The 16844-nt window shown below is 37.2% G+C and overlaps 2 protein-coding genes across 3 annotated transcripts; both read left to right on the top strand.

Moving 5' to 3' along the window:
• The first annotated feature begins 406 nt into the window (after positions 1–406).
• On the top strand, positions 407–5854 carry coq3 (coenzyme Q3 methyltransferase). 2 transcript variants are annotated; one of them, XM_079625084.1, is made up of 7 exons: positions 407–695; positions 803–1110; positions 1284–1436; positions 3267–3366; positions 4292–4534; positions 4911–5070; positions 5308–5854. In XM_079625084.1, exons 2-7 carry the CDS (start codon positions 947–949, stop codon positions 5496–5498), a joined length of 1011 nt encoding a protein of 336 aa, XP_079481210.1. In that variant the 5' UTR covers positions 407–695; positions 803–946; the 3' UTR covers positions 5499–5854. The 2 variants fall into 2 exon arrangements, with proteins under 2 accessions (XP_079481210.1, XP_079481211.1); XM_079625085.1 differs by lacking the exons at positions 407–695; positions 1284–1436 and having other exon boundaries at positions 844–1110.
• Positions 5855–6305: 451 nt separating this feature from the next.
• faxcb (failed axon connections homolog, metaxin like GST domain containing b) lies at positions 6306–16540 on the top strand. The gene is made up of 6 exons (XM_079625265.1): positions 6306–6756; positions 8914–9049; positions 9270–9466; positions 11587–11804; positions 12761–12877; positions 14081–16540. Exons 1-6 carry the CDS (start codon positions 6497–6499, stop codon positions 14371–14373), a joined length of 1221 nt encoding a protein of 406 aa, XP_079481391.1. The 5' UTR covers positions 6306–6496; the 3' UTR covers positions 14374–16540.
• The last annotated feature ends 304 nt before the right edge of the window (positions 16541–16844 follow it).

Below are 16844 nucleotides of genomic sequence, written 5' to 3'. Positions count from 1 at the left end.
AGACAAAAGCAGAAGGTATTTGGTCAAAGATAGTAGAGGTATTGCAGAAAAGACTGGGACAAAATGATTTTCTTGTTTCAAATACTAATATATGTATGAATTTCTATTGTAACAACAAACTTAATTTGAGGCCTTCAGTATTTTGTGTTGTGCTCTGGTTTCTTTTGTTTATCCTCCGCTGTCTTTTTTTCTTTTTCTATAACTCTTCATATCTGTTGGGGTCTTTTCTCATTACCCCTCTTCTGTCATCCTATTGTAGTTTAATCTGGTATCATCAAGGGTTGCAAAAATGACATGTTTATATTTAGTTTACAATAGATTTTATATTTGCAATATACACTGATCAGCCACAGCATTAAAACCAACTGCCGGCTAATATCATAGTTTCCCCTCATGCTGCCAAAACAGCTCTGATATGTCAAGGCAAGGACTCCACAAGACCTCAGTGTCCTGTGGTATCAGACTGTGAGGTGGTGCCTCCATGATGGATCAGATTCTTCAAAAAAAGCTGTTTTACATAGCATAAATAAAGTCGTACTTGTTTGAATTGACACGAGAGAGTATGATGGATTTCTATTTTTACGTGATCTCTCTATTCAATTCCTGAATTACATTTTAAGACTCGTATGAGCCACATTTTTAGTTTATTGTCATTTTTCTTATTTCGTGATAAGTGCTACTGAGAACGTGGAATGGCAAGTTGTTTTGCGGTATTGCGTGGTTGCAGATTTATGCAGTATTGATTTAATTTAAAACATGTAGTATTACCCATAAAGTATTAAAACGTATTCCACATTTTCAGGTGAATCCCAATGTGGGATAGGAACGTTTAATTCCATTCCAGTTTCTGCTCGGTCAGAAGTTCTGCGAACACGCCACGGTCACATTGGATTTAATGACTGAAGTGCTCATTTAAGATACACGTGAGACGCAATAAGATGCAGTCATGTACTCCAGTAAATTTGCACGATTAGCTTTCGGGCTGTTAGCAGAAACTACGCTCATATGCCGGCTAACCCGAAACGTGTCCTCTAAAGGGAAACCATTGCGTTCTCTGTGCAGCTGGACGGTGTGTCAGCATCACCGACAGAAGAATCAGCTGTCAAATGGGTGAGACTGATTTAATCGTCTTAACAAGCGGGTATGCAGTTAAATGCATGGCTTTTTTCTTCCAGTTTTGCATGGCCAGTTTTCTAGTTTACCCGTTCGTTGTGTTTTTGTTTTTTAGCGAATCATAACGACGTTTATAATTTAGAGATTTTAACATTAGTATTCTTCTGCAGATTGACCCGTTTAAATGTCCGCACGGTTTCCCAGAGTACTGTGGACCCCGCCGAGGTGCGCAAGTTTCAGGCCATGGCGAGCAAGTGGTGGGACTTGCAGGGAGAGTTTGCAGCCTTGCACGCCATGAACGACCTGAGAGTGCCTTTCATACGGTGTGTACTTTCTACTAATAAAAGTGGCATGACAGCATCATCAGCAAGATTTTAGGTATTTATTTAAATATGTATACTTCCCTTATCCATTACATATAACATTTTAACCTAAGATCTGGTCTCCATTATCAATAATTAAATTATCTTGGTACTAATAAATGACGGTCAAAAAAGTTGCATGCTTTACAGCTTAATTAAAAAATGTATGGATGAACAAAATACTGTTTTTAAAAGAGTTGCACAATATAGAAATAAAAATATTTTAATTGATCAAAATTGGTAGTATTAGATGTTTATTTGTGCATGTTCATCTACAATTACATTCAGGTGACATAATCTGAAAACACCATCTCTAAAAACTGTAAAAATGTAATAACTGTAATAACTTTTAGTGTTTCGTTGTAAATTTATTTGTAAAAAAAAAACATGGCTATAATTAATTTTAGTGACTAGATTTTTTAAAATATGCATCCCTCCCTAGCTTAAAATAGTTTTATATGAAAATGATGAACTATAGAATATCACACCTAGGCTACAACTTCCCAAAAGTGTTTCATGTTTTCCTACACTACTGTTCAAACGTTTGTCGGTAAGATTTGTAATGTTTTTTTAATTGAAAATACAGTAAAAACAGTAAATTGCGAAATTGTATTACACTTTATTTTTTTTCCGTTTTAATATATTTTAAAGTGTAATTTATTACTCTGATCAAAGCTGAATCTTCAGCATCATTGCTCCAGTCTTCAGTGTCACACGATACTTCAGAAATCTTTCCAATATGCTGATTTGCTGTTCAACAAACATTTCTTACTAATATCAATGTTAAAAACAGTTGCTTATTATTTGCTAGAAACTGTGAAACATTAGTTTTTTCGAGATTCGTTGGTGAATGAAATAGTATGGTAATCTTTTGTAATGATGTAAAAGTCGTTACTGTCACTTTTGATCTTTTTAATACATACTTACTGAATAAAAATATGAATTTCTTTTAAATGTTTTCTTCATGTTAATTATTTGAACTGAAGCGTCTCTGTTAATCAGAGTCAGGTTATTTCAACAGTACTATAGCATCTATTCATATCAAGTAGAATGTCCCCAGATTGAAAAAAAGAAGCTTCTGTCTCATGTCCAGGTAATGGTGAGTAGGGTGAGTTAGAGATTATGTCTGTGGTTCTTCTGTTTGCAGCGGTTCCCGCGAGAGTCAGGATGTATATTGCGTTTGTCATTGTAAGGTTTTTCCCTCGTCTCCTGGAATCATCCAGTGCACAATTTCTTCCCCTTCCCTGAACACGGCATCAGTTATATCGGTGATGAGTATAGAGCGGATATGCAGCGTGTATGGGTATGGCGGTGCCCTGGGGGCTTGTTTAAATGAGGCACAGCAGTGCTGTTGCTGGTTATCATGTTGTACTTGAGGAGTGTGTGTTTTCTAGAGATCAGGCAGGGAATTCCTTCAAAGACTTGGGGTTTTTGGGCAGTGATGGGCTGAGTTAACAGGATTGGCAGTGAGCACCTCAGGCTGCTTTGGTCTGCAAGGCCTGTCCAAGCATTTGGGGAGAAACATGAGGATGTTGCCTATGGGTCCAGCGAGACGAATAGTGAGGATGTACAATTGCTTCGGGAGGACAAAGGCATGTGTCTAGCCAGAGGGACTAGCAGTAAGATGTGTTTGTGACTCAAGAAGCACATTGTGGAATTGCATGCTGTGATTAGCTTCAGATTTTCTGTTTTACGTCAGTCTGATGTACATCACTTCAAAATTCTGCCTGACTTGTCCGCTAGACTAATGCCTTCTAAACCTCATTTTGTGACCTTTGACCTTCTTTTCAGGGATAATTTGTTGAATGTGCACGGCGTCCGGCTGTTGGGCAAACCTCTGACTGGGCTCAGAATACTGGACGTCGGCTGTGGTGGAGGCCTTCTAAGTGAGGTAACTACTGTTAATTATGAAAATGATGCTATAAAGACTTTACTAGACAGATAAATATTGAGTCAGTTGTATTTATAGTGCAAGTACAGTTTTTCTGTTTACTGTATGATACCTTCTTATTTGATAGATCAGATCTGGGTTCGATGGCAAAAATAAAGCTGGTCTCATGTTTGTTAGGTTTAATAACATGAATGATTATTTTTAGCTGGCTGCAAATGCTAACTGAAAACCTGCCAACGGAACTACATGATTAAAACGGACAGCTTCACGCCCAGTGGTGTCCTCCATTGAGATAAACACTTTCTCTAGGCCGTCTCTCTGCCTGATGTGTCGTTGTTGTGTTTTGTTGAGCGTGATGTTTTTTGAGTGTCCTGTCATGCAAAAGCTTATGTCGGAAGATCCCCTTTGAGGCACATCAGTGGTACAGACAGTTGACTGGTTACTTCAGCCCATTTCAGGAGCACTGCCCTGTATGACCAGCAGAGGGAAATGTGCAGATGTTTTTTTTTGTGTGTTGCTGATAGTTTCATTCAGTGCTTGTTCAAATTATTGTAAATCATTATTATTATTATATTAACCAGTGAAAAATTAAGGTGCTTTTTTTTTTTGCTCTGCTTAAACAATGAACAGTCTCTGCTGTACAATAGTAAACAACGTTTTGTTTCATTGAAACTGAACAATTACATATATATTTTTTACTAACATCCTCATTTTCTTTTCCATTTAAATTGTTTATCATACAAATTCAATACTACTCCAAAATCAATATTGAAAATGTTTAGTTTCAGTCCCATGGATGTATTATTTTATCATTATTTACATACGGTTAAAGTAGTAGTGTAGTCATTATTGATATTTTGAATTGGCTTTTTTCTCTTCTTCTTTTTTTTTTTTTTAACCCCCGAGTAACATTAACCTTTCTCAGTCGTTAGGAAGGCTTGGAGCAGATGTCCTGGGAATTGACCCAGTGGAGGACAGTGTGCGGACCGCAGAGCTGCACTCCTCCTACGATCCCGAATTGCTGGAGAGAGTTCGCTATCAGGCCTGCACCCTGGAAGACCTCGCTGAGGAGGAAGTAGAGGGATTTCATGCCGTAGTGGCATCTGAGGTGGTGGAACATCTGGCTGACCTGGACGCCTTTGCCAGCTGCTGCCAGCAGGTGTTGAAGGTGTGTCACAGCATCACTGACAGACCGTAGCACAAAGCAACAGATTCTCAGCTAGGAGAACTGAATGGATTGATTTAATCTTCTGGGTCAGTGTGTCAGAGGACAAACGGTCTTCCTAAAGAGTTACTCCAAATCCTCGTAATCTTCCCTAATGCTGTGGCATCCAGTTAAAAATAAGAGGCACTTTCATCAGCCTCTTTCTGTTAGGCTTTCTTTTCCTTTCACTTAATAGATTAAAATATATGTACTTGCACACAGAAGTTAAGTCAATGTCCCTTTTACAGTGTATATCCCCTAAACTGAACTTATTTGTTTATAGGGAAATCTGAGATCAATTATGTTTGCGAAACTAATGTGAGCTGGTGTTGTCTTTCAGCCTGGTGGCTCTCTTTTCATCACCACTATTAACAAAACTAAATTGTCCTACGTTTTTGGGATTGTGGCAGCGGAGCAGCTGTTAAGGATTATTCCGAGTGGCACTCATGACTGGGAAAAATTCATCAGCCCAGAGGATCTGGAACGACTGCTGGAGTCTTGTGAGTGTCATCTCTGACTTCCATTTCTCTCTCACTATCATTCATTGATCAGTGGGTATTACTCCTCCACTTTTCTTTCATGGATCTCCTTTGCTGTTTTAATAACAGCTTGTTGGAAAAACCTGATATGCATTACATAACTGCTCAATATGATGTAATGTTCCACTGCTACAGTGTTTATTGTACAGTTGCATTTGTTATTTGCTTTTACTGTCTTTCTGTTTCACTGTATCCCAGTTGGTTTCCACGTGGAGGCTATCAGAGGCATGATGTACAATCCTCTCACAGGAACCTGGAGCTGGCAGCAGAGCACTGCCATCAACTATGCTTTACACGCAGTCAAACCCAAAGAAGAGCCCCAGCCTGACCGGGTCTGGGCTGAGAGTGAGAATCTGGATGAGCCTGGTCGAGCCACTGGTCACAGTTGAGCTATTGTTAATGTTGGAACTGCTATCAAACAGACTTCACCTGCTCCAGAATAGTGTGATCTCAAAATGTTGCATTATGCATTGCTGAACCAGTAATCATTATTTGCCTTGCCGTGCTTGAGAAAACTTATTTTATCAGGCGCATGATTCATAAAACATCTTTTATGAAGCTCTTGTTAAGATGAGAATTTGAGGTTGACCTTTTCAACCCCACACTATAGTTATTTTTTGATGTATATTAACCACAATTTACTTGTTTTGTGGTGATGATTTCTGGTTCATGTCAGAGAATTATATAATTATATTTTTGATGGCACTTGGTGTAAGTACTTAATAAAATGAACACAAAGAATAGATCTGATGAGTTGCGTGATTGAGTGTTTTATTCAGCCCTTTAGTACATTTACTTTGTCGCAAACAATCATGATAATTTTCATTTGTAAAACAGGAAATACAATAGCAAGAAGTCTACTAGAATACAGCTGTTTGATTTATCAGAGCATTCACAAAAAATATATTACAATTTATCAGATTTTTCAGAGATTTAACTGTGTAATATAAATATTTTTTATTTATATTATGTAAATATATACTGTATACACGCATAATAATATAATATATTATTATTTATAAAGAATAACTTACTGAAAGGTAAAAGGATTAAGAATTCAACAACATTAACATATATATATATATATATATATATATATTATAGTAACTCTGTCCCTCACATTATGGCTAGGCCTGCGTATTTAGTTTTATAAAAAGCCTGGATGTGTTATGTTTGCTTTAGTTTCCATGTGTGATGCGCCGTGACGTCACTCAGCTCCAGCACAGCAACAAAGGAGGATGCGGAGCTCCGTGCGGGAGCCAAATCCCGTTAAAATGCTTTTCTTTTGCCTTACGAGGCCGACATAGCACACAACCATGTAACTACTGTCCATATGGATAAATGAAGTGGCGTAGGATTCGTTGGAGGAAGCGGGGGGAGAGAGAGAATGTACTGGGTTGCTGGTTTCGCCTCCTCCCGGTCGTTTGTGGTTGATCTCGGCCGGAATCAGAGCCCGTCCTTCGGGTTGTGTGGCTCTGATGAGCGTCACTTATTTAATGGGGACATAGTTGCCGTCCCTGTGCAGGATTTCGGTGGGATCATGTCGGGATTGGTATCGGATTCCTGGTGGAGGAAGACGCTTTACATCACCGGAGGTGCCCTGCTGGCTGCGGCTGCGTATCTACTGCACGAGCTGCTCTCCATCAGGTCAGTGATTTGGCCTACAGTGAATGTGATGTCACATGATGTATGAAATTATCATCTGTTATTGTTCATAATATCGCATCATAAATGCCTTATACATTTGAAACTGGAAAATATGAATATTAGTAGGCCTACGCATGGTAGTGTCAGTTCCAGTGATTTTTGTGTTTTGTTGTACAGTGTTTTGTTTGAGCTCGCGTCAAGTCACGTTTTCTAGATTACATGCACTAGCGGTTTTCGGCCGCACTGGAGCATATGAAAACGCCCTGTCATCAGTATTCAGCTGGAATTGCTCTTGTTTACATTGGCATAGAACAGCACCTTAATAAATTCGTTTCTTGTGTAAATGACGCGCGCCATATTATGCGGCACGTGATCGTGACTGTTTACTTCACTGGATCGCGATGTCCTTGAGTTGTGTTGTACAAGCAACCTTTATTGCTGGCCATTACCTAATAAGTTCAGGTGAGCTGCTATGCTGTTGGAAGTCTTAACTTACAGACCTACTGCTGTTTTAATGTGGCAAGAGACGTTCTCATCCTCAGAATACTTCACTGGGGGATTTCAGCACCTTAAGCAGTGGACAGCGTCATGTTTCAGCCCTCAGCTCTGCAGCATTCAATTCATTCTGATGCTTTATCTATTCAGTTTACCACAGAATGGAAAATAGTCTTTGATATTGACGTAAAAAGATAAATGTGTGCAAAATAAATAAACATAAATAGACATTGTTAGTGCATCAGAATGTTAATTTTAGTCACATTGAAACATCTGAAATGTAACGCTTGGGTGAGTGGAGTCCTTACTAAACTGAATGGCCTTTTTAGACTAATTGGGAAAATAAATAAGTCCTGGGGTGTGTTGTTTTGGCCTGGTTAATGACATGTGACAGTTTGCTAAGGGGATAGTTCACCCAAAAATACTTCTCACCCTCATGATCATGATCGAACATAAAAATAATCTCTACCGAACCTGCTTGACGCACGAGAACAAATCTCATTGGTTGTTGCCGAAGCTCAAACGTGCTGCGTAATTAAATGAATGAAACTCACTCGCACATATCAAGCAAACATGCAAAACTGATGAGTGCGTTGATTAATGTTTATATGTGAATCAAATTCTAAATTCATCATATAAAGCGATTGTCTCTCTTCAGAAAAATTGGGACTAAACTGCTTGATTCACATGGATTAGTTTTACGATCTCTTAATTAACTTTTTGAAAAAGTGAAATCAAAGTGGTAGTTGCGTAGCTGTCAATAGAGGGTCAGAAAGGAGAAAGCTCTCAGATTTAATCAAAAAAGATATTGATTTGTGTTCCGAAGATGAAAGAAAGTCTTACAGGTTTGGGTTACACAGACATGAGGGTGAGTAATTAATAACAGAATTTTCATTTTTGGGTGAACTATCCCTTTAACTTTGAGAGTTACCAAATCAATGCATAAGGTAAACTTTCTGTTGCCATTATGGTTAATTACAGACCCACAGGTGTAATTCGCTCATGTTATGTAATCATTATGCAAATTAATCTCCAGTCAGTTTATGTAGGCCTATTATTTGTAGAGTGTAGAAATCATGATTGCTTTTTATTAATGATGGCTAAATGCGGACAGACTTGTCCTGTTTTAGATTATTTATTGAGATTAAATAATTAAAATGTTGCAGCCTATTGTTTCTAAAGTTGTTTGTGATCAGAATAGGACTAGGTTGTGTTGTTCTGAAAGCTCAGTATTTGCTGCTTGTAAAATAATAATACCTGCCTGTGTGTGTCCTCCCACACACATCCTGCTGTTTCCTCATAATTACAGTATAAGTTGTTTTCCACTCCACTCCACAAGATTTTTGGAGGCTAAATTGCTACTTTTAAGGCTAAATTGTGTTCTTGTAAAACCATTTTCTCTCTGTACTTCAACTGGTAAAGCATGCCGCTTTGCAATGCCAGGGTGATTCTCCCAGGGAACAAATATGATATAATGATAAAATGCATACCGTAAATTAGCTGTGAGTCATTTTAGATAAAAATGCATGGCAAATGAATACATGTGAAGTCTGACTCTGATATTTAACCATCAGTATTTTGACTTACTATACATCTGTTCATATCAAAATCTGGAATAGATTGGTCTGATTTTACAATCTATGTTTGATCGCCTCCTTACAGGAAAGAGCAAGAATTGGATTCTAAAGACGCCATCATCCTTCACCAGTTCTCCAGGCCAAAAAATGGGGTGCCAAGCCTGTCACCTTTCTGCCTGAAAATGGAGACATATCTGCGCATGGTTGATCTGCCCTATCAAGTATGCATAAAGGAGCAGTATGGATTATGGATTTCTTTTGATCAGTGGTTACATGCAGTTATTGGAAATGGCACCATCTGCTGTTAAAATGTCAATGCAATTCATGAAAGCCCTTAGAAAATAGGATTGTTTTTATTTCATTCACATCCAGATGCTCCAGAATACAGATTATTATTATTATTCACATCTTTTCACCCTCATTATGTTTCTTTCATTGCAGAATTACTTTGACGGAAGCCTCTCTTCTCAGGGCAAGATGCCTTGGGTTGAGTATAACTACGAGCAGGTATGTGGAACTGAATTTATAATTGACTTTCTGGAGGAGAAACTTGGTATGAGCTTGAACAAGAGTCTGAGCGCTCAGGAGCAGGCGGTAGCGCGGGCCATCACCACCATGGTGGAGGAACACTTGTACTGGTGAGTCATGTGCTGGCATTCAGAATGAGTCACTCTCCTGCCACTGAGCCGTTGCTGGAATGGGAGGGACAAATATGCACTTACCGATTATTGACTAGAGCAGGGCTTTATACGGATGTCATGCTGGGATATAGACAGAAAATCGGGATTATAACACCGGAGGGTTGTGGTCAGGAGATGAACCTTTGAAGAAAAATACAATATGTGATAAGTAAAAAAAACTTGGGCTGAAATACGGGATACAAAAATATCTAATAAATAAATGAAATGCATATAATTTATTTTTAACTTTAAAAATGTGTATATATCATTCTATCAAATAGTAATGATTTTTTTGTCTGAATTTTAGACTTGTTACTTGTTTTATTTAGTACGACTTGTCCAGAAGTACAAAGCTGCCATACACATTACTGATTTTAACTAGATCTTAGTAGATTAGTAATCTTCGTCATTTTTGTAATACTTAATCAAAGTGAATGTTCTTTTTATGAAAAATATTTCAAATGTTCTATTTTTATTGGAATATTTCAATTGTAAGATTTCAATTCTTAAGAAATAGCCATTTCTGTTTGCATAATAAAATCAATGAGCAGTTGTACGAGTCCGTAATAGTAAACCGTTAAAATAAAACATGCACGATAAGCCTGGAGTGTACAGCTGGCAAGATTTGCAGTGCAAACATCAGATTTATAAAATGAATGACTCGTGCTGAAACGTTCTCCTACACATCGGGTATATTAGAGTTAGCATTATACTGAGGGGGGAAATCGAGGTGGGGGAAGAACAATGGTTTAGACATTCTTTTCTTACAACCTAATCTACTCCTCTTCGTTGCTTTTGCATTATTTGCTTCCTTGAAGAAAAAATAAAATAAAACATTTCTAGTGCATTCTGTCTTCACATTGTCAAACGCTTTACACTGTGCTATATATAGGCTTCCACATGGCTATTGATTGAATAATTCATGAGTTTAAATATCTGTCCACTTCAGAGTGGTGTTGTATGTCAGCTGAAAAGCTTGCTGAGCAGGGACATTTATTGAGCTATGAATTAGAGTTATGGATGTCATGCAGGGATATTGAAAGTAAAAAATGAATTATAACACTAGTTTGTTTTGGTCAAGAAATGAACCACCTAACCCACTTGACCCATTTAAATGAAAATACCTATGATATCATATTAAGAAATGTTGTGTAGCATACAGTAATTTTTCATGGAATTTATGTATTATGTCATTACAAATTAAAATGACATGTTGGTCAATGCAACATGTATGAATAAAGTTGTTATTTTGCGGCAGAACTTGCACACTGAAGCTTTGAATCTGATTTAAACCTGATGAAAGGCTGATTGTAAATTCCAAGTGTTGAGTTCAAAGCCATGAACCCAAAGAGCGCTCGGAGCCATTTTGGATGAACGACTTTTATTAACGCTTTGCCTAGTGTGCGAAGAAGTTAATTAGACGACAGCTTTAATTAATTTGATTCAGATAATCACAGAGCAGAGAATTAATTCAAAGTTTAATCTCAAAGGCCAAACTGAGTTTGTTTTCTGTGTGATATTGAAGCTGCTCTCAGTTATAATAAACTCGGAGTTATAAACAAGCCAATATTATGATGAATCGCTTGTATTAATTATTTGTTGTAGATTTCCTCATTTGCAAGTTGTTTTGGATAAAAGCAGCTGCTAAATAAATGTATTATGCATTTAAATTACAGTACATCCATACATATATTTACATACAGTTAAGTTTTCAAATATGTTAGTCTAAATTACCGTACACTCTATTATATGGTTATACTGCATGTTATAATGCACTTACTATGTCAAATCTCCTTTCTAAAGACTTAAGGTTTGAAAATTATTTCAGGTTTTTATCTTTAAGAAATCAAAACGAATCTACATGTGGTTTTGTGAAGTCTCATTAAGTACATTGTCATAGAAAAATGACAATATATAAGCCAATTAATTATACTACTGTATAATAATTATTATTATTATTATTAAACAGGTTGTCTTTTCATTATATAACTTTTTTTCCCCACAGTACAAATGACCCTTTATACATATTTCTGGAGGGAATCACCTCTAATGCACTCTTCTCTCTCTTGTCCTCACAGGACCATTGCATACTGTCAGTGGGTGGATAATGTTCAGGAGACTCAGAGGATGCTGGACCTTCCCGGACCCCTCAGTGACCTGCTCAAATGGACCCTGTGTCAGCTGACCGGTGGGATTGTAAAGCGGGAGATGTACTGTCATGGCATTGGCTGCTTCACTAAAGAGGAGGTTTACGCCCTCATGGAGAAGGACATGCGCACACTGGCCACGCTGCTAGGTGAGGAGAACAAGAAATAGAGCTTTAAAGTAGCATGTGATCACAATGTTTAAAGGTACACTATGTGATTTTAAAAAACAAAACTATGCATTTTGCAGAAGAACATTGTTTTGGGCGTGCTTCGGCTTTGCATGACTGTGCGGATGTGAACCGTGAACCTAATAAAAGATATAGATATGATCCTACTGCTCATAAAACATGCACTACTAGGCTTAAGAGATATAACCAGTTTATGAAAAAGGATCTCAAGCTGACCAGCTACAGATGTTACTGTATCTATACTCATTGATATTCATAGTACTTCCTTGAAAATAAATTCCAGCACCGCACTACAACAACACATAATGACATGACCCTTCCCTATAATAATTATTTATAATGAAGAGAGCTTCATATGGCAATTTACACCATCTCTGTGTCCATTCTACTTCATTTCAAACCTCTCAGTTCTCGCCATCTCCGAAAAGCCAAGCCAACGTTGATTCTCGTTTTATTACGAGCTCTGTCTGTTACAGTCTCTTTTTGCAAGCAGACTCTCCTCTGCTCATTGTGACAACTAACATATGCCATTCCCTCAGCATACACGCATCAAAGTAGCCGGAGCAAATATAAATGTCTATATTTACGAATATGATGAGACACATGTACACAACTACGTCAATAAATGCTACATTTTGAATAAATGCTGTTTTTTTTTTACTTTATATTCATAAAATAGTACTGAATTTTTTTTAAATCACAGGTTCAACAAAAATATTAAACACCACAATCGTTTTCAACATTGATAATACTAAGAAATGTCTCCTAAAGACCAAATCAGCATATTATAATGATTTCTGAAGAATATTTTCTTGTAGTGACTGTTTTAAGGTAATGTGTTTTTGAAACAATTTGAAAGGAGTCTTGTTTGTCTTACATTATGGCTGGGGGTTAATATTTATTTTCTGGACTTCCAGGGGATAAGAAGTACATCATGGGTCCCAAACTGTCCAGTGTGGATGCCACAGTGTTCGGTCACCTTGCACAAGCCATGTGGACGCTGCCTGGAACACGGCCCGAGCAGCTCATTAAAGGTGACCAAGACCTCACAACTGCAGTTTTGCACTCCTAATAGAAACAGCGCTCGGGATCAGTCACAGAAATTATTGCTTGGCTGATTAAAACATAAGTGGTCATATTTGGAGGACAAAAGGGAGATTCATGCATGTATTGAGTTTTGGATGTTGTGGTTTTTAAAGGGAGAGTTTATCCAATAATGTGATTATTTACTCAACCTAATGATGTTCCAAACATGCATGGATTTCTTTCTTCCATGTAACGAGAAAGGAGATGTTAGACAGAATATTCAAATTGTTCTATTCTATAAAATGTTGGTGAATGGGGATGGGTTCTCTAAGGAGGACCAAAAAGTAAAATGTTCAACTAATTGCATAAATGAAGGTCTTTAGACCTGGCTTTAGATTAGAATATATTTAACACATAGTGGACAAGTCTTTTGGATTTTGTTTATGGTACTTTGGGGTACATTTGTTCTTTTTAGGAGCTTTAATTGTTTCAAAAAAGAGCAGCATGAACATTCTGAATAACATCTTTTGTGTTCAACGGAAGAAAGAAAATTAAACAGGTTTGGGAAAAGTGAGTAAGGTATTGGAATGTACATTTTTTGGATAAACTACCTGTATTTAAAAGTGTTGTGCCCTTGCATGGCAGTTTTTGGATGTAATTATTCACTTTTTCCACTAGATGGCATTATAAGCATTTATTTGTGCTTCTGCATGTTACAGTTCAGTCACATACACAGAATGCTATTCACCTCAGCAGTATAGAAAAATGGTGCTGTATTCTTATTAAAATTACTCTTAGAAAGTTCAATGGGTTTCTATATAGAACCCTAGAGTTCCTGACTCAGTTTTAAAGAATAATTTATGCCAAAAAGGTTCTATATAAGGAGAAATTTCTTAAATGATTGCATAATACTTTCATGCTTAACGGATTTTTTTTTTTTCTTATTGTGATAAAGTAAGTTTATGAGTTGTTTAATTTATAAAATTTAACTAAAATTGTATATTTATTAAAACCAAATCTATAAAATGACCTCATGATGGAAATCCTTAAAAGAAACCCCTACATGAAGCACCTGAAAGAACCCTTTAATGCTCTATAATAGAACCTTTTCTTCTACATAATTAACATTTATTCTAAATCCGCCATTCATCAAACCCTTTTTGACATGTTTCAAGAAAGCTACACAACCAATTATGTCTATCTGTGCACAGGAGAACTGATCAACCTCGCCATGTACTGTGAGCGCATACGGAGGAAGTTCTGGCCCGAATGGTTTGTGGACTTAGAGGACTTCTGTTATGACAGCGACAACGACAGCAGCGGGACGCCCACCTGCCAGCTGGACCTTGGTCTCTTTTCCAGGACCGACACTTTAGAGGAGATCGATCTAAGCCTGCCCTCACACAGTAACTCAAACTCTCAAGACTCGGACCACACTGGACGCTCGCTCTCAGACTCTGACATTGAAGTAGATGGCTCAGATGTGGAGCAGGTCAAGGGTTAAAGCTAATAGAAGTGTTGTTGTTATCTTCTGGCACACAAAACTGATGTTGATAATTCATGGATGAATCACACTTTGATGGACCTGAAGTAAAAACAGAACGTGTGTATACAACTTGACATCAGTCATGGACAAGCAAAAGTCGGACGCTCGCTTTAGTTCCCGTTGTGAGACGTGTGAAAGACCATCCGTTCTCAGTTGTACATCTTGGACAGTCACCTAAAAACATTATATCTCCTCCATCTTTCTCAGATGTTTTAAATTACAACAGTTATTTGTCCACAGTTTCAGTATGGTTTTGAGTTGGCTTTCATTTCTTTGTAAGACTAGTCAAGGTATTTCCCTCAAATGTTGATCAAACATTTGCTCCAGAACAGAATCATGTTGAAAAACATTAGCTTGCTTGATTCTAGGTTGTTTGTGTGAGGTTGAGAGTTAATTTTTTTCTGTGTGAATGCCTCTCTTCTGTATTGTGATGTATATCTGAGTGAAACGGCTTCTCAAACAAGTTGGATCGTTGTGGATTGCTATTGGTCGACCTCATGTGAGTGACAGGTCGTCCCGCCCTCACGGCAGCAAACATGTCATCAGAGAAGAGATGTAGTTGCAAAATGAAGAGGACGTTATTTTGATTAAAAATTTTATTTTTATTTATTTTTATAAATACTGCAATATTCCATTAAGATTTGTCAGTTTTGACTTCATGGTGACTTTAAACCTAATAAATCCTGCTCCCAGGTCAGCTAAAGTACTTAAAAATAGGACTGATGAAGATTTATAAAGCTTAAACGCATATAATAACAAAATGAGAATCCAATCTTCACAAATATTTAGGCTACAATAGAACAGAATCCCTTCCTATAATTTGTATTGGTTAAAGCTCCAGTGTGTGTCGTCAGTGTCAGCTGACTCCTGATCAGTATGAATGGTGCTTAATACCTGTGTGCCTGACTGCAACCATTTGTACGTGTGTGACAGTCTTTTCTCTTCATCCCCATCGTGTCTCTTTCCGTTTTGGTTCTGTTAAACAGACCTGCTTTGCATGTCACCACCAGAGGGCACTGTGACCATTCACATATTGAGGTGGTCCTACGCAGCCACTTGTATTGCCTTTGCGGGCATCGCTTCAAGTTTCTGCCTTAAAAGAATAAAAAATATTAATAACAACAGTAAACCTCTAGTGAAAACTAAGCAGTCAGCTTTGGTGGAGTTTGATTATACATTTTCTTTATCCAATTGTCTGATTTGTGTACCAAAGTGTAGTGCGTTCAGATGTGCAGATTTGCCTTAGTTGAGGGGAAATTGTTGTGATCAACAGCAGCATGATGAGATCACCCTCTTTCTGTTGAATTTACTTGAAACCCAAGCCTGTACTAAATGAAATTATTTAAATCCCTGTATAGGTTCGATATTTTATGCAGAATTCTGTTGTTTACTTTCCATATTGTTGTTTTGCACATTTTCAAATATTGGACAATGTAAAGTTGGATGGATGGAAAAATGAGAGGACTTAAAACAGGGTCCGTACAATCAGTGGGATGTGTTATATGTGTGTGTATGATATATACAGTAGCTAAATGTAATACATCATTTACCTGCATGTGGTTGTGTGAGCTGGTGTAAAGTGCACCAGTGGAAATCTTTATTCCCTGCATAGATCCAAAGTTGAATACACGTCGTACACTCTGTCTCATATGAATTTTGATTTTGCAGATTATTTTTGGATATAAAGTAGCCTAATACAAAAATTAAGCTTTTTCATTGACTAAAGGAGATGCTCAACTAAAAATTGTCATTTTGATTTATAACAGTTGCAGCCAAATTCACATTCAAAAATGTGCATTGACCAATGCATTTTAATTCTACCCTGTGATATATGTTTATGAATAGACTTTTAGAGATGTGTCTGCGTGTTGAGAACATAGCTGGATTATGCTCTCATAAGATGACAAAGTCCATTTTGCTATAGATCTTACTAGATCTTGAAGTTAAGTTCCTGTCTATGGAAGCAAAATGATGGTTATAAATATATAGGCTATGAAGACAAAGATTCTACTATTTAAAATGTGTATAACTGAGATCCTCTCATGAGTGCTTAGTTATCCTGAACTGAGTGGTTGTTTGACAATGATTGCTCCAAAACATCAATTAAAATAGCTGTGTTGATTTCAAAGTGTGTGTGAGCCATGTTTTTCTCTTCCAAACCATTTAAGCCAGTGAATCCAATTTGCTGGTTGTTGTTTGGTGGTTTGACGCTTTACTTTTGTTTTCCTCTTTTATTTTTTTTTTAGGGAATTATGCAACAGGTCCTCAGATTTGACAGGTTAAGTGGCACTTACTTTTTACTGTTTGTGTTAATCCATTTGTCTCTGTCTTTTCTTCAGGTCACATCGTTTATTTTAACCGATTAGTTCAAAATGGATTCTTTCAGGAACAAAACAATAAGTGACTGTTTTTAAGATGGAGTTATTGAA

Source organism: Phoxinus phoxinus, assembly GCF_949152265.1.
Source record: "Phoxinus phoxinus genome assembly, chromosome: 10".
Lineage (NCBI taxonomy): Eukaryota > Metazoa > Chordata > Actinopteri > Cypriniformes > Leuciscidae > Phoxinus > Phoxinus phoxinus.
The sequence above is the reverse complement of the archived record's forward strand: the minus strand, read 5'-3'. Positions and strand labels throughout refer to the sequence as shown.

What these genes read in the sequence shown, in the direction of transcription:
- coq3 (XM_079625084.1), top strand. Translation starts at nt 947, where the DNA reads ATGTACTCCAGTAAATTTGCACGATTAGCTTTCGGGCTGTTAGCAGAA. An exon ending in GCTGCCAGCAGGTGTTGAAG is followed by an intron (nt 4,535 to 4,910) that starts GTGTGTCACAGC and finishes GTTGTCTTTCAG; the next exon opens with CCTGGTGGCTCTCTTTTCAT. An exon ending in GGAACGACTGCTGGAGTCTT is followed by an intron (nt 5,071 to 5,307) that starts GTGAGTGTCATC and finishes ACTGTATCCCAG; the next exon opens with TTGGTTTCCACGTGGAGGCT.
- faxcb (XM_079625265.1), top strand. Translation starts at nt 6,497, where the DNA reads ATGTACTGGGTTGCTGGTTTCGCCTCCTCCCGGTCGTTTGTGGTTGAT. An exon ending in CACGAGCTGCTCTCCATCAG is followed by an intron (nt 6,757 to 8,913) that starts GTCAGTGATTTG and finishes GCCTCCTTACAG; the next exon opens with GAAAGAGCAAGAATTGGATT. An exon ending in TGGTTGATCTGCCCTATCAA is followed by an intron (nt 9,050 to 9,269) that starts GTATGCATAAAG and finishes CTTTCATTGCAG; the next exon opens with AATTACTTTGACGGAAGCCT.